Genomic DNA, 17,857 nt, shown 5'->3' on the forward strand with positions numbered 1-17,857 from the left:
CGTTGGGCCGCCCCCACTCGAGTACAGCACCACGAAGGGAACATGCTATCTGTTGGATCTGCTATGTGTAACCCGGCACCATTGACCGTTGGCCCGCCCCCGTTCGAGTACAGCGTCACGAAGGGACGCTGGTCACAAGTGACGTCATTTCCGGGTGAGCTATTCCCAGTGCTAGTTGTGTGACTGCTGTCCTCTTGTTTGGCATTAGCCTTACTACTATTGCTTACTCTAAGGGTTATCTGGGTTAATATTCACATCTAGTACCTTTTATTAGCGAATTCACCACTGTTAAACTGCTTGCTGTTCACTTTTCTCATTTTGCTAAATAAACCACTTCTCTTTACTTAAACACCGCTAGCCTTAGTTTAGAACCTAGTATGGCCACCACCACTCCTTCCGCCTCTCCTCCTCTCTCCTGCCCCATGTGCCATATGTTTAGTGATGATCCTGCCTCCTTTAGTGAAGATAGGGGTAGGTGTGTTAAGTGTAGTCTTGTGTTAGACTTGGAGGCCAGGCTGGAGCAGTTAGAAGCGCGGCTCCGCACAGTGGAAGCTAAGCCGGCTAGCCAGGTCGTTACTCGTAGCGCGGGCCGCGCTACCAGGGCTAACTTAGCTAGCACCCCAGCGCCCTCCCAACAGCCGGGAGACAGTCAGGGGTTTGTACCGGTTGGGAGGAAACATAGTGCTAAACGCAAAAACTTAGAGCACCCGAGACTCCACGTTAGTAATAGGTTCTCCCCCCTCAGCGACACACCCGCTGAACACTCAACTCTGGTTATAGGCTCTTCTGAAGTTAGAAACGTGGAGCTCCCAGCGGCTAAAGTCAGGTGTTATCCGGGGGCCAGAGTTGGTGACATCGAGGGGAACCTTAGGATGTTAGCTCAGAGTAAGTCCAGGTTCCGTCGAGTCGTGATTCACGCAGGCGGTAATGATGCCCGACGGAGTGGAAGCTAAGCCGGCTAGCCAGGTCGTTACTCGTAGCGCGGGCCGCGCTACCAGGGCTAACTTAGCTAGCACCCCAGCGCCCTCCCAACAGCCGGGAGACAGTCAGGGGTTTGTACCGGTTGGGAGGAAACATAGTGCTAAACGCAAAAACTTAGAGCACCCGAGACTCCACGTTAGTAATAGGTTCTCCCCCCTCAGCGACACACCCGCTGAACACTCAACTCTGGTTATAGGCTCTTCTGAAGTTAGAAACGTGGAGCTCCCAGCGGCTAAAGTCAGGTGTTATCCGGGGGCCAGAGTTGGTGACATCGAGGGGAACCTTAGGATGTTAGCTCAGAGTAAGTCCAGGTTCCGTCGAGTCGTGATTCACGCAGGCGGTAATGATGCCCGACGGAGACAGTCAGAGGTGGTTAAGTTAAATGTAACTTCGGTGTGTAAACTGGCTAAGACGATGTCCGACACTGTAATTTTCTCTGGTCCCCTGCCGAACTTAGTCAATGATGAAATGTACAGCCGCTTTTCATCATTTAACCGCTGGCTTTCTAGATGGTGCCCAGAAAACGGCGTTGGTTTTGTGGATAACTGGAGCGCGTTTTGGGGGAAGCCCGGTCTCATGCGGAGAGACGGCGTCCATCCCACCCGGGACGGTGCCGCTCTTCTTTCTAGAAACATTTCTGCTAGCCTTAGTCTGTTAACCTGACAATCCAGAGACGAGACCCGGGCGCAGAGCAGCAGTGTAAAACGCTCCTCTGAGCCTCCCTTAGGGTTAGTGCCGGTGCAAAACCCATGCAGGGAAAGTCAAGCAGGTCCTAGCTTTAGCTTATGTGCTGAAAGACAAATGAAAGGAGCGCGTCATAGAAACCTTAAAGTGACAGACAGCAGTTCTCACAAGCAGAATTATGATGTCATTAAATGCGGTTTATTAAACATTCAATCCATTTCCTCCAAGTCCCTCTTAGTCAACGAGTTAATTACTGATAACAATCTTAGTCTTTTAGCCTTAACAGAAACTTGGCTCCATCAGGATGACTATGTTAGATTGAATGAAGCAACCCCCCCCACTTATGCTAACTATCAGAAATCCAGGATTTCAGGGAAAGGAGGTGGTTTGGCAGTAATATCACAGTCTAGCTTACTTCTCAGCCCTAAAGTTAAAAATGCTTATAATTCATTTGAAAGCATCATATTGTCTTTAAGTCACCCAAACAGGAAAACTCGAAAACCTGTTTTACTCATAATTATTTATCGCCCCCCCGGCCCATATTCAGAATTTTTAACTGAGTTTTCCGACTTCCTATCGACTATTGTCTTAGATTCTGATCAAATTATAATATTAGGGGATTTTAATATTCATGTTGATGACCCCAGTGACTGCCTAGGAACGGCTTTTGCAGCTTTATTAGATGATGTTGGTTTCACCCAAAGTGTGAATGAACCCACTCACTGTCATAAGCACACCCTGGATCTTGTTCTAACCCATGGGATAGAGATCAGCCAGCTGAGTGTCCTTCCTCTTAACCCCATCATTTCTGATCACTTTATGATTACCTTCCAGCTTACACTGGAACATCCTTCTGCCCCAGTGAATAAGAAACAACTTAGAAGAACCTTAACTGACCGTTCTGTGTCTGAGTTTAAACACACAGTTCAGCCAGTACTTAGTGATATTCTGAGAAAATACTCTGAGACCAGCTCCCATATTATCAGTCCTAATATAAATGACCACTTTGTTAATGATGCCTTACAAGCCCTCAGGAGTACACTCGATGTTGTTGCCCCCTTGAAACCTAAGTTCGTCAGACAAAACCGAGTAGCACCGTGGTTTAACGCTGAAACTCGTTCTCTTAAACAAGAAACCCGTAAGTTGGAAAGAGAATGGCGCCGCTCCGGTTCAAAGCAGTCTCTGGATATCTGGAAACATAGCCTATTAAATTATAAAAAAGCTCTGCGTAGAGCTAGAAGCCAGTACTATTCAACCTTAATATCAGAGAATGGAAACAATCCAAGATTTCTTTTTAGCACTATAGCTAAATTAACTCGCAGTCAGAGCTCAGTAGAACCACAATAGTAAAATCTCAAATATTAGACATAAGTTAAATCAAGTTATTCCTACTATCAGCCCAGAACAGGCTGAAGCGGTAGAAATGGAGGCATCCATAGAAACCTCTGTAACATTAGACTGCTTCACTGCTGTGGATCAAGCGGAAATAACATCAATTATTACGTCCTCCAAATCCTCAACGTGTCTGTTAGACCCAATTCCCACTAGACTTTTTAAAGAAACTTTTCCCCTAATTAATGATCCCATATTAACAATGATAAATGCCTCTCTGGAAACGGGTTACGTGCCACAGTCTTTTAAATATGCAGTTGTTAAACCTCTTCTGAAAAAGCCCAGTTTGGATCCTAGTATCTTGGCCAACTATAGACCGATATCAAACCTGCCCTTTATTTCTAAAATCCTAGAAAGAGTTGTAGTTAAGCAGCTTTACTGCCACCTACAGGACAACAGCCACTTTGAAGACTTTCAGTCGGGGTTTAGACCTCACCACAGTACGGAAACTGCACTAGTTAGAGTCTCTAATGACTTGTTATTGGCCTCAGAAAAGGGACTACTTTCTATTCTGGTCCTGTTGGACCTCAGTGCTGCCTTTGACACTATCGACCACGGTATTTTACTCCATAGATTAGAGCAGGACATAGGGATCAGAGGATCTGCTCTCCAGTGGTTTAAATCCTATCTGTCTGATAGGTATCAGTTCGTTAATGTAAATGGCCATTCCTCTCAGTGCACTCGAGTCAACTATGGAGTCCCACAGGGCTCAGTCTTGGGACCGATCCTGTTTACGCTTTATATGTTACCCCTAGGAAACATAATCAGGAAACACAGCATTAATTTTCATTGTTATGCCGACGATACGCAGTTGTATTTATCCATGAAGCCTGACCAGAATGACCAGATAGAGAAACTGAACGCCTGCATCAGTGACATCAAGACCTGGATGACAATTAATTACCTCCTCTTGAACCCAGAAAAAACTGAGGTCATTATACTTGGTCCTAAAAACCTCAGAGATGCTCTGTCTGCTCAGATAGTCTCCCTGGATGGTATAAGTATAGCCCCCAATTCCACAGTTAGAAACCTTGGGGTTTTACTTGACCAGGATTTATCATTTAAGGCTCACATATCTCAGGCATGTAGAACTGCCTTTTTTCACCTGCGGAATATTGCTAAGATCAGAAATATACTTTCTAAGAGTGATGCTGAAAAACTCATCCATGCATTTGTTACGTCGAGGCTGGATTACTGTAACTCCTTGTTAGCAGCGTGTCCTAAGAGTTCCTTAAGAAGTCTCCAGCTTGTTCAGAACGCAGCAGCTAGATTGTTAGCTGGAACCAGCAGAAGAGATCACATCACTCCTGTGTTAGTTTCGCTCCATTGGCTCCCAGTTGATTCTAGAATTAAGTTCAAGATCCTCCTGTTAACCTATAAGGCCTTACATGGAATGGCCCCGTCCTATATTAAGGACCTCATAGTCCCTTACCAACCAATCAGAACACTTCGCTCGCAAAATGCAGGACTGCTTGTGGTTCCTAGAATTAGTAAAAGTACGGTTGGAGGTAGAGCGTTTAGCCACCAAGCCCCTGTCTTATGGAATAAACTCCCAGCTCATGTAAGAGAGGCCGACTCAGTTTCTACATTCAAAGCTAGACTGAAAACATTCCTCTTTGGACAGGCTTATTGTCAGACTAGTTAGTATTAAGAGATTATTTTACTTAATGTTAGTTTGTTTAAATTAAACTTAATAATAACTATTTCTTTTAAAAGGCTGCTAGAAGTTGAAGCTGGGGTAACTATGGTGCACTGGGGTTCTGTCCTCTTTCCTTTTTTACTTCTACCCTTCCTCTCCTCTATTCTTGATCATAATTTATCATTTAGTTCTCCATGCCTCTGTTTGGTGCAGTGCGATTCATGTATTGTCCCTCTTTTCCTCTCCCCTCCTGGGGAGTGGGAGTGCTTCCAGACCCCACTTGGCTCATCCGTGCTCCAGTTCCTGACCGTTTACCTTGCCTTTGCTCCCGCTCCTACACCTGGCTGTGGATCCTGCCTCTGGCTCATCTCTGGTTCGTCTCTGCTCTGTGCCTGACCGAGTACCTCGTCTCTGCTCCCGCTCCTACACCTGGCTGTGGTTCCTGTCTCCGGCTCATCTCTGGTTCGTCTCTGCTCTGTGCCTGACCGAGTACCTCGTCTCTGCTCCTGCTCCTACACCTGGCTGTGGTTCCTGTCTCCGGCTCGACTCGCGCTTTTGACTGTCCCCACAACCACGGCTGGATGAAGCTCGTCTGCTGGACTTTTATATTTGTAGTTGTAGATTTAGATAAGTTAATTCTTCTCTAAGAGTTCTGGTAAATCGCCTGTCCGTCCTGGGGGAGGATCCCTCCTTCATGTGGGCACCCCTGAGGTTTCTTCGTTTTTTCCGGAATCCGGTTTTTTTGGGAGTTTTTCCTTACCGCGAAGGGGGGTCTAAGGGCAGGGATGCCAGTATAGCTTAGTCAGTTTGTTAGTTCATTTTAGTATTTTTCTATTGAACTCTTTGTATTCGTGATCCTTTTGATTTCATGTTTTACTTCGAAGCCCATCGAGACAACTGTTGTTGTGATTTTGGGCTATACAAATAAAATTGAATTGAATTGAATTGAATTGAATCTGTTGGATCTGCTATGTGTGACCTGGCATCATTGACCGTTGGGCCGCCCCCGTTCGAGTACAGCGCCACGAAGGGAACATGCTATCTGTTGGATCTGCTATCTGTGACCCGGCACCATTGACCGTTGGGCCGCCCCCACTCGAGTACAGCGCCACGAAGGGAACATGCTATCTGTTGGATCTGCTATGTGTAACCCGGCACCATTGACCGTTGGGCCGCCCCCGTTCGAGTACAGCGCCACGAAGGGAACATGCTATTTGTTGGATCTGCTATGTGTGACCCGGCACCATTGACCGTTGGGCCGCCCCCGCTCGAGTACAGCGCCACGAAGGGAACATGCTATCTGTTGGATCTGCTATGTGTGACCCGGCACCATTGACCGTTGGGCCGCCCCCGTTCGAGTACAGCGCCACGAAGGGAACATGCTATCTGTTGGATCTGCTATGTGTGACCCGGCAAACAACCCGTATGAGACACTAACTTAACATCCAATCCAAAGCTTCCAATGACGTATTATAACATGCTTAAGTAACAGCCATTATTCAAACTTCCATTAAACTAAGAACAAGCTTGAAGGCCATAAACTTATTCCATTTTAGCAACTATATATACACAAGCTTAAATAACATCCATTATTTTTGAAACTCCCAACGACAGAACAACGAACGGGCTTAATAGCCATAATTTTCTCCATTTGGCATACCAATTATAAGCGCTCAAGGAACATCCATTTAATTGAGGTTCCATCCAAATATTAAGAACGAGTTCAATGCCCATAATTACTATGCTTCATTGGCATACTACAAGCAAATGAGATTAAGAACCAAATTCGAGCTCCTCGCATACTATGATACAACTTAGAACATCCTAAATTTTTAGGCTTCCACCTGGCAATAATTTTTCTCTTAAAATTTATAATTGAAGAATTTACATTCATTCTGCAGTTTACATTGATTGATTAATTCAGTCAGAAGTGTCATTGGAATGCAGAGGAGGTCCACCGCCCCGTCACTTTCAGTGCAGCAATAGGTACGTCGAGCAGTCATCGTTGCAGCACCACATCAAGGAATGCAGGGGTGACATCATTTTCTGGAAACGGAGAAGCTGATCGGCGCGTAGGGGTTCACAGGCTCAGGATGCGATGCATAGATAAAATAAAGCAGTATTAGTCTTGACAAGAATTTATAAATAACCCAGACACTGATCAGTTTCAAAATGCTTGAGATAAATAAAATAACAGTGCTTTTAAAGAACAAATCTGAGAAAGTGAAATTTAGTAGAGGTAGTTAAGGTAAAGACCCATTGTGGATTTATCGCACCATAGAAACCACCATAATTACAAATTCCAACAGTGATATGAAAGTAAAATATATAACCTGCATGAAATCTTAACACCAATATTTATATTCCAATGATAAGAAAAGTAACCTTTGACAGTTTCAGAGGGACGCACCTTCAGGAGGCCATCGAGGAGTAGGTGATGGGAAGAGTAGGAGATTTGTAGATGAGGAAGGTCAACATCCCACGCAGCAAAGGATTACAGCTCGGCTGGATTTGATATTAGTGGTTCTCAAATTGGTGGACAACAAAGTACAGACTACTGAAATTTTAATTAGCCAAGGGAGTCTGGATACTGCAAAAGAGAACTTGAGAGCCATGAGGGATCATAGGTTTTGATAGTATTTTTGCTAGACTGACCTTAAGCATTTAGAGGCGGAGTATAATAAGCCTCTAAATGGCGATGCATCTAGCAGAGTGTCATCTGCTTAAGCAAGGCAGATGGAAGACTGACTTGTGGACACAAGATTTAACTCTTGAACTAAGCTTGAGAGCGCAAGTGATACATTTCCTATGGTCAGGGTAGAAATTGCTCAAGGTGTTATTTAAACATTAACCAAGTCAACCGATGACACAATACTATCATTCACTATTGAAACAGCCTTAATATAATCTCCAAGGATGAAATAACCGGACGACCCCTTAAAAACCATCAGAGCTGTGGATTCTGGCGGCCGGACAAACACAAACCACTTTTCTTAAATCTTTGTCCCCCAAACCAGAAGGCGCAGACTCAGAAGAATAAGTGGAGGGTGCCTGAAGACACAACAGTCATCATAACAAAACCACTCAAAGCATAGAGAGGGAAAGATCAAACGCAAAACACGAAAATCCAGAACAGGAACACGGGGCCCAGGATCGAACTACCCAGAACAAGAACACAAGATGAACGGACGACCACAGGACCAAATCCACAGCAGATATAAGGTGGCCCAATCATTGACAAATCATATTCAACCAAAAATTGAATAAACGACATGCTGCACAAAAGCTAGAGATGACATAATGGGGAGAGAAAAGCATCAATGAACCACCCAGATCTATAGAAGAAAAATAAATCCGGACGGGTGGAGGACCATACAGTATAGACAACGTGGAAACCCAGATTTGAAAATAAAGTTTTTTCCAAAGAGATTGAAAAGACCAGGGATACAGAGGAAATTTGGCCACCGAGAAATCATCAATAACTCGCAAAATAAATGAGGTCCAGATCAAGTCACGTCAACCACAGTACAGGGCGTCTGATAAAGTCGATATTATGAGGACTGCCACGACAGCTGAAAGGTAAACCGACAAACACTTCGAGTGCCAACTGAATGCCACTGAGAGGCATAGAGGCAGAACAGTGAGACCATCAGTGATAACAGTCATCCTCAGCCTTATATCGTGTTCGGAGGAAAATCGTGGAGACAGCATGGGCAGCTGAAAAAAATATATACTAATCCTGAAGGCGCATGGGGGACTAGGCCACTGTTGCCCAGAAGATGAACTGCGAGGCGCTAACAGGTCCAGATCAAGTCACGTCAACCTGAACACTTCCTAGGGGCCACCCTCAGTGGCGGCCTTGAAAACGATGCCCCGGAAGAATCCATCACATAGCCACCACAAACCTCCAAACCAAACCAGACAGAGAATAACAAATTAACTGTCCAGCCGAGAAAACAAGGCCGCGACGAGACTGACACACTCACTAATGCGGCCGACGCAAGTCCTGCTGGCTGAATTTGTTGTGGCTTTTAGCATTTTTTCTGTTGCTGTTTTGTTCTTTGGGAGCTGAGTGTGAATCTTGACTATCTTTAATTCGATGCTGGCTTTATTATTATGGCGGTTCTTCTGTTTGTTTTCTTCGTTGTTGTGGCTGCTGGTTAGTCAGAATGTGAATCAGTGTCTCTTGGACCCGTCTCTGCTCCGTGGACATTTTCCCTATAATTTGTCTCTCTTATGCAGCGTCTATGGCTCATTTAATTCACTCAGCGATCCTCGTTCGTTGCCCCCACACATTCTGCATCTGGTTCTGCTCCGCCTGTTTTTCCCCGCTCTGTGTACCCCAGTGGGTCCTGCCCTGGCTTCAGTGTTTAAACGAGACCGCTAGCCTTCACAACCACAGAAAGACCCCACAACCCCTGAAACAATAACCGGACGACGCAGAACTACACAGCAGAAAAATGAATCAGAAGTGCATCATGAAGTGGACCATGAAGTCTAAAAACTACAATTCCCAGGGTCCATAGGGGCGTGACGTCACCGAAGTAAACAGGAAGCAAGAGCGCAGCCTTAGAAAAACAACACGAGAAAAGAACCGCATGCCGCTCACCGTAGAAATTCGGCTGACCACGGCAGATGAGAAGACCCGGACTGCTCCTGATCGGGGGCCACGGCAACCCGAACACCGCAGAAAGCACACCCCCTGCAGATGCACGCGACCGCGGCGAAACGAACGCGCTGGGCGCCTCCAACCGCCCGCTGATCGCCGCAAAAGGAGAGCAGACGCGGCGAAACGAAAACTCCACATCAGAAAAATGGGGATCCTCCATCCGAAGGACGGGGGTAACACAGCAAGACGCCGAAAGAGAAGGAGACCCGCGGGCTTGGAGACCGGCAAAGAATGAGTGCTGAAGGTAAGAAAGAGAATGAACAGCTGCGCACCTGGCTTAAAAAGGACGCTGCGCACCTGGCTTAAAAAGGACGCTGAGCAGGTGAGTTAATTGACTGAACCGCCCTAGGGTGTTACCTGTAAAACACTGCTGCGAGTATCTGACCGAAATACGACAAGTCGTCATTTAAAGATGATTTAGTGGATGAAGAAGCTCAGATAATACTTTTTCCACCATGAGAGTGTGATAAGACCACATATGGATGTTGGAAAAAAAACTTTTTTTACTTTGGTCAAACATAGTTATTTGCTTCAGTTAAGATAAATCATTTGTTTAAGTCAGTTTAAAAATAACACGTAGTTTTCAGAAACTTATTTTAATTTCATTCAAATTAATTCAATTAAGTAGGTGTAACTTTGGTGCTGATGTTAGATCGGCAGCGCAAAGGATTGTGGGATACCATTTGCTTTGCCTGTCTGGACGGATTTTGGTTTAAGTGTGGCTTTTTGACCAAATGTGTTTAGTTGTTTAGCTGTTTTACTGTGTTTTACCGTGTTTTGCTGAGTTATTTTGTCCTACTATGCTTATGTCTCTGCACCATGAGTGAGAGTGAATGAGAGGATGATGAGTTTATATAACACGCCTACTGTGCTAAGATGTAATGACATTGACAGGAAATTCTTTATTGACGTTGCATTTTTTTCCCGTTCTTTTTATTGTTATAAAAATGAGCATATCTGCCGGCTCAAACTTAGACATATGAGAGATCAAGAAATTAAATTAATTAAGATGGAAAAAATATTAATTGAATTGGAGTAATATGACATTTAGTTAGATAAATACATAATTTTGAGTTGTATAAACAATTATTGAGTTTTATAGACGCAAGAAATTATGTTGATTAAATTTAACTCAATTATTTGTTACCAATAGAAGTAATTCATTTAAGGTGGCAAAATTAGATAAGTTATATATATATACATGCGTCACAGGGAAAATGGAAATAAGATCAGAAACTCATGTGTTTACTTTGTCTGTTCTTACTACAAGCAGAAACTCTTTCTTTTGATGATGCAGCCGTATTACTTTTTTGATGGACGTATAATCTTCATACGCCATCATTAAAACCTCAGACTCCGTCTCACTGAAGTACAGCGCTTTCTTTTTTTCCACGCTGTGACAATTTGTTGGTGACTTTTCTCTGAGGTGCCAGTCAGGTCTCTCTCCTGACATATAAGATTCACGTTTTCTCCCAGATATCAACACCTTGATGGACTTAGGTTCTCCTATTTAGTCCGGTGTGGAAAAACATGAAAACATTTGAAACCATTAGATGAGGAAACACAAGGATATTTAACTTTTCTTGTTACTTCTATGCAACAGTCCTCTGCTGTTTCCTCTGCACTGTCGTCTATCTGACACTTTCCCCTGAAACAGAGAAAAAAAAACAGAACTTCCTGTAGAGAATCAACATTTGAACGAAACCTGACCTGAGAGTCTCCAGTTTACAGTCTGGACTCTCCAGTCCAGCAGACAGCAGCTTCACTCCTGAATCCTGCAGCTTGTTGGAACTCAGGTCGAGACCTCTGAGTCTGGAGGAATGAGAGCTGAGAACTGAGGAAAGAGCTGCACAGCTTCTCTCTGACAGATTACACCATCTCAGTCTGAAGAAAATAAAAACAGACGGCAGTTATTGAATCTTTCATGTTTCCATCAGATACATTTGTTCACTGAAGGTGATTTTCCTGAGAGTTCTTACAGAGCTTTGTTGGAGGCTTTGATCACTGGCAGCAGCCTCAGAAGAGCCTCCTCTGAACCAGAGTATTTCTGCAGGTCAAACTCTTCCAGATCTTCTTCTGATGACAGTAAGATGAAGACCAGAGCAGACCACTGAGCAGGAGAAAGTTGATCTGTGGAGAGACGTCCTGACCGCAGGAACTGTTGGATCTCCTCCAATAGAGAACCATCATTCAGTTCATTCAGACAGTGGAACAGGTTGATGCTTTTCTCTGCAGACAGATCCTCACTGATCTTCTCCTTGATGAACTGGACTGTTTCCTGATTGGTCTGTGAGCTACTTCCTGTCTGAGTCAGCAGACCTCGTAGGAGACTCTGATTGGTCTGCAGTGAAAGACCCAGGAGGAAGCGGAGGAACAAGTCCAGGTGTCCGTTTGGACTCTGTAAGGCCTTCTTCACAGCACTCTGGTACAACTGGACTGGACTGCTCTGTTCAGGCTGAGAGATCTGTGATTGTTCTTCCTCCATGATGTTGAGTCCAGAAGTGATGAAGGTCAGGTGGACATGAAGAGCAGCCAGAAACTCCTGAACACTCAGATGGATGAAGCAGAAGACCTTGTCCTGGTACAGGCCTCTCTCCTCTCTAAAGACCTGTGTGAACACTCCTGAGTACACTGAGGCTGCTCTGAGATCGATGCCACACTCTGTCAGGTCGGATTCATAGAAGATCAGGTTTCCTTTCTGCAGCTGCTCAAAAGCCAGTTTTCCCAGAGACTCCATCATCTTCCTGCTCTCTGGACTCCAGTGAGGATCTGTCTCAGCTCCTCCATCATACTTGACCTTCTTGACTTTTGCCTGAACCACCAGGAAGTGGATGTACATGTCAGTCAGGCTCTTGGGCAGCTCTCCTCTTCCTCTGCTCTTCAGCAGATCCTCCAGAACTGTAGCAGTGATCCAGCAGAAGACTGGGATGTGGCACATGATGTGGAGGCTTCTGGATCTCTGGATGTGGGAGATGATCCTGCTGGCCTGCTCTTCATCTCTGAACCTCTTCCTGAAGTACTCCTCCTTCTGTGGATCATTGAACCCTCTGACCTCTGTCACCATGTCAACACACTCAGCAGGGATCTGATTGGCTGCTGCAGGTCGTGTGGTTATCCAGAGGAGAGCAGAGGGAAGCAGGTTCCCCCTGATGAGGTTTGTCAGCAGATCAGCCACTGAGGTGGACTTTCTAGGGTCCTTCAGGATCCGAGTCTTGAGGAAGTCCAGAGGAAGTCGACACTCATCCAGACCATCAAAGATGAAGAGGACCTGGAAGTCTTCAAAGCTGCAGATTCCTGCTTGTTTGGTTTCTGGGAAGAAGTGATGAACAAGTTCCACCAAGCTGAACTTCTCCTCTTTCAGCACATTCAGCTCTCTGAAAGTGAATGGAAATGTGAAGTGGAGGTTCTGGTGGGCTTTGCCTTCAGCCCAGTCCAGAGTGAACTTCTGGGTTAAGACTGTTTTCCCGATGCCAGCCACTCCCTTAGTCATCACGGTTCTGATTGGTTCTGGTCTTCCAGCTGGGAGTTGGAAGAGCTCTTCTTGTCTGATGCTTGTTTCTGCTCTGTCTGCTTTCCTGGATGCTGCTTCAATCTGTCTGACCTCATGTTCTTCATTCAGCTCTCCTCTTCCTCCCTCTGTGATGAAGAGCTCTGTGTAGATCTCACTCAGAAGGGTTGGGCTTCCTGCTTTAGCCATCCCCTCAAACACACACTGGAACTTCTTCTTCGGACCAGATTGGACTTCATGTCGACAAACTGCAGCAGTCAAACCTGAATGAAGACAACAAACAGTGAATCAACTCTCTGCAGCCCTGAATGATGAGGGTTTGAATCCCTGTAGTTCCATGCGTTCAGACATCAGGAAATCTGAAACCTTCAGAGAAATCCTCTTACTGCTCTGCAGTCCATCAGCCAGCTCCTCCTGCTTCATTCTCCTCAGGAAGTTCACTGTGATCTTCATCACTGACTCTCTGCTGCTCCTCTGCTCTTCATCTTCATCCTCCAGCTCCTCCTCTTCCTCCCTGTGACTCAGAAGCTTCTGGATCTTCTTCAGCTCCTTCTTGACAAAAGTGACAATGTTGTCCTCCAGCAGCTGCAACAGAATTCCAGATGAATGAGCCAATCAGAGTGAAGTCATGGAGCCAAACATCAGCTCCATGTTGGACACACTGACAGTCCACTGGTGTCCAAAGTGCAGCATGGAGACGACTGTGGACAGAATGATGGAAAGTAGTTGTTGTTCATGTACAGACCAGAAAGATGGAGTCCAGCTGTGTTTGATGCTGCTGGACAGACGGACCACTGGGAGTCTCTGAGCTCTGCTGGTCCATTCTGTGAAGAAACAGCAACAATCAACTCCATTCTGTCTGTGCACACAGAGACTAACACACTGAAGATAGAAGTGTCTGTAAAAATGATCTGGGCTCACATCAAATACATTTGACTCTGTTTCAACATTTACATACAGCTCACCTCTCTGGACTAGAAGATGATGATTTAAATTCCATAGGAGGATCCATTGACCAGTCACTCCTGAAGGAAAAACAGCTGTGTTTAGATCCAGATCCAGTTCTGAGTCTCTGATGGATCCTGATAGAAAACACTTGTTTTATTAGAATTGAGTTTCTTTCATGATGGTATTTGATGAGTTCTTTTGGATTTGGATCATCTCAGATCATAAATTCATCATTAATGCTGTTGTTACAGAATAGTAATGGGTCAAAATTAATAATGCCTTTAAAAAAATGTTTTTAAAAACTTATACACATCACAGATCCATCAGATCGAACTATCAACATTTTATAAAATGGTCACATTTATCAAGGAAAGCCAATAACTACCACCTATCATTAACTCAGCCAACATAATTGTTCTTCTAAAACCAAACAGATATTCGATAAGTCCTTCAAGCAATCGACCCATTTCTTTAATCAATACAGACATTAAAATTATTTGCAAAGCACTAGCATAGAGAATAGAAAAAAAATCACCCCTGTTACGCCCCCTTTGTGTCTAGGGGCACCGAGGCGGCATAACATAAAAAGTAAAGTTTTGGCTACCAAAGTTGACTGTAACAAAAAAAAAAAAAACACCAAACGAATGTCTCCATAAAATATAACCAGATTTATTTACAAATAAATAAACAACCAGCAATAACTAAAAGTGAAGCAAAAAGGTTCAGGGTGAACCCAGGCCAAAATAACAAACAAAAACCCACCTAACTGAGTCTTACCTGCAAATGAAAGAAAAGGGAAATCAAAGACAAAACACTAACCTCCCTAAACTAACAAAAACAGGAGAAAACATGTACTAAACAAAATGGCGGTTCACCCCTACAGCTTCACTAAACATAACTATAAACCAAAAGACCAATCAAAGTGGGCACAAAACTACAAAGAACTAATACAAAATACTAAAACACAAGACTAAAGTGCAACACACAACTAAACAAGAGGTGAAATCAAAAACAAAATGGAGAAGAGGGTTAAGCTGCAACAGCGACTGGTTGCAGCCAAACTCCCTTCTCACCGGCTGGAGGTCCAAGTGGTGACTTTAAAGGCTGCCTCCACCAGCTTGTCCAATAGGAGGCCACACCTTTCCACCACACCTGTAAATAGGGATGGGTACCGAGCCCCAGTATTGAACGCGCCCCGGGGCCACATTCTTCAAGACCGCAGTATCGTTAAGATCTGACCTAAACGGTTCTGCTATCGGTACTGGAGAAGTCACTTTATTTTTTGTGTCCCACAAATTATAAACGTTATCTAGCATATGTAACTCATCAAGTCAGTCAATTTTCCTTTAATTATGATAATGTTAATATCGCTGTTTTCGCTGAACAGGAGACGTCTGTGCACACGGGGGGCGGGGCTGTTCAGACAGTACGCAGTACGCGCCGCGCGCACACACACAAGGCAAGGCAGCGCACACACAGTCAGTGGTGATCTCGTAGGGGACACGTGAGTGCCCCCCAAAAAAAATCATTTTATCCCCCTATACTCTAAGAACACCCATTCCGTGTAAAATTAATAAAGTTTGTGTCAAGGAGTCCCTACCATCTTGTCACCTTGCACGCGGAGCAAACAAGAACAGGTAGAAAGGCGGGGCTCAGACCCACCGCTTATCTTCCAGACCCGCAACAAACTAACAGCTGCTTCCTAAAACTAAATGATAATTAATAGCTAATGATATTCCTCATATGAAAAGTTAATACAATTTATTGGGTTTACTGGATTTAAAGAAAAATAAATAAATAGAAACTAATCTGCATCAAAGTGAATTTGTTTCCATCATTTAACTTAACTTAACTTAACTTATCTTAACCCTAGGTGTTTGACAGACAGAACAGTCTATTCAAGGTTGTGGAAAATGGTCAAAAGATCAAAGGAAATATCACGGTTATAAAGAATAAAAATAATGAAATTAAATAATTAAATAAATATCCCATCTGGAACATTCTCATGTACAAAGTAAAATGTTTTGTTAAAAAAAACACTGTTGTTGCATAGTGAGGAAATAAAACACTATATGTTCTCAATTTGTTATTTATTTATTTTTCGTCCCAAAAAAGTATCGATAAGAGTACTGTTAAAATACCGGATCGATAAGCAGTATCGATAAGAGTAGTAGTATCGTTAAAACCTTAACGATACCCATCCCTACCTGTAAATAATCACAAACAAACAAAGATACACAAGAACACAGAGGTCCCACTCTGGTACAAAAATACACAAAACAGAACAAACAAAACCAAATACGGCCACAGCCGTAACAACCCCTCACATAATTAATCATGATCAAACTGGTTTCATCAAAGGCAGACAGGTCTTTTTCTTGGAAGAGGAACCAGACAGGGTTTCCCACACTTCTCCTTCTCTTTTTGCTATATTTATGGAGCCTCTAGCGAAAACATAAAAGGAATGAAAACCAATCCCAGCCATCATAAAATGAGTCTCTATGCAGATGACGTATTACTTTAAAAAAAAAAAATCATGTTCTATAAATGAAACTGCAGCAATTTTTAATGAATTCTCTTATATCTCAGAATACTCGATTAATTTGAATAGATCTGTTTAATTATCACTGAACTGTAATGCAGATCAAAGACTCACGATACCAGTCAAATCAGGCAAAATCAAATATCTAGGTATTTATTTCTTTACCAAATTATCAGAACTGGTGCAGCCAAATTACACCTCATAACTGAAAAGCATACAGGACGATCTAACCCACTGGGTCAACCTTACTCTCTCCCTCATGGGCAAGGTACCCATAGTGAAAATGAAAGTTTTTATCAAATGTTAATTATCTTTTCTTGATGATACCCACACAGCCGCCACTAAAATGGCGACCCACCACCTCGCCCATATCAAAAACTGCCACTACCCAAACTCCAACTGTGGGGGAGCCTGGTTGGGCCATGTTTATAACACTCCTTGAGGACCCCCACCTTTCTTGGGCGTCTTCCTCCTGGGCAGGGGAGGCCGGCCCCTGTCTCGGTACGTCTTGGAACAACCCTTGGCTGGGTGGGTGGCTGTCTGGAACGTGGTGTGGGTTTCCCATGGCAGGGCCTGGCCTGTGCCTGGTGGGGGGAAGCTCAGAACTCCTGGGTGGTGGTGGGACCTGGTTCGTCTGGAGTTGTGGGCTCTCTTCTGGGGCCCCGCATTGTGCCCTCCGGTCGCATTGGGGGGGCTGCTCTCCTGGTTGCACTTTTGGCTTTGGGGGCCCTGTGGCGGTCCCGCTGGCCCTGGCCTGGGTGGCGGTTGTTCTATATTAGCTACCGTGTAGGTGTTACGGGGTCTGATTGCGCCTGCGGGTGGGGGTCTTGGTTTAGGGATGACCAGACACTCTCCCTCCTTCCTTTTACATTCCATCACCCATTTTAAAAGAACACAAAGACCCACTCGAGCACAGGTGCTATCTCCCCTTTGCACAAATAGTTTGTGTGACTGAGTGAAGTGTTTTAAACTAGTTGGTCTGAATGCATACAGTGGTATGGGAAAGTTTGGGCACCCCTGATAATTTTCAAGATTTTCCTTCATAAATCATTGGTTGTTCGGATCATCAATTTCAGTTAAATATATCATATAGCAAATGAACTAAGCTTTTTTTTTTATCCTTCATCTAAACTATGATGTTGAACAATCTTTGTTTTTAGGTAATCTGACAGCTATTTTGAGGTTCCCATGTTAACATTCTTCAGAGAAGATGCAAAGAGGAGAAAAACTTAAACTCTTAAATACCACTTCTCATGATTGGCTTCACATGTGTATGTAGGTCAAGAGTCAATAAGCTTGTAAAACAAATTTTGTATTCCAATAATTATTGCTAAAGGTAGTCAAATCAATAAAACAACAATTATAGCACAGTTTCTTTAAATCCAATAAACTTCATTTCACTTCTCAAATATCACTGTGTTCTTCTGCTATATGATATATGTAACTGAAATTGATGATTCAAACAACCAATGATTTATGAAGGACAATCTGGAA

The 17,857-nt window shown here is 43.9% G+C and overlaps 2 protein-coding genes across 6 annotated transcripts in view; one reads left to right on the top strand and one right to left on the bottom strand.

The window, feature by feature from the left end:
* The window catches only part of LOC144989034 (NLR family CARD domain-containing protein 3-like), a 242,440-nt gene that overhangs the window by 222,380 nt on the left and 2,203 nt on the right, over nt 1-17,857 (bottom strand). For 2 of the 3 annotated variants that reach the window (XM_078940751.1, XM_078940755.1), the window contains exons 4-8: nt 13,839-13,898; nt 13,619-13,697; nt 13,260-13,458; nt 11,345-13,136; nt 11,076-11,249 (exon numbers count right to left, since the gene is read on the bottom strand). The exons of the other annotated variant lie outside the window; for it this stretch is intronic. In XM_078940751.1, coding sequence (XP_078796877.1) covers nt 11,076-11,249; nt 11,345-13,136; nt 13,260-13,458; nt 13,619-13,697; nt 13,839-13,898 — 2,304 coding nt within the window. The remainder of the gene's footprint in view (nt 1-11,075; nt 11,250-11,344; nt 13,137-13,259; nt 13,459-13,618; nt 13,698-13,838; nt 13,899-17,857) is intronic. 3 annotated transcript variants of the gene reach the window in all.
* The window catches only part of LOC144988997 (NLR family CARD domain-containing protein 3-like), a 273,480-nt gene that overhangs the window by 61,156 nt on the left and 194,467 nt on the right, over nt 1-17,857 (top strand). The window lies entirely within an intron of this gene.

This window comes from Oryzias latipes, chromosome 2, assembly GCF_053564925.1.
Source record: "Oryzias latipes strain Hd-rR chromosome 2, Olatipes_Hd-rR_3.1".
In the NCBI taxonomy this organism is placed as follows: Eukaryota; Metazoa; Chordata; class Actinopteri; order Beloniformes; family Adrianichthyidae; genus Oryzias; species Oryzias latipes.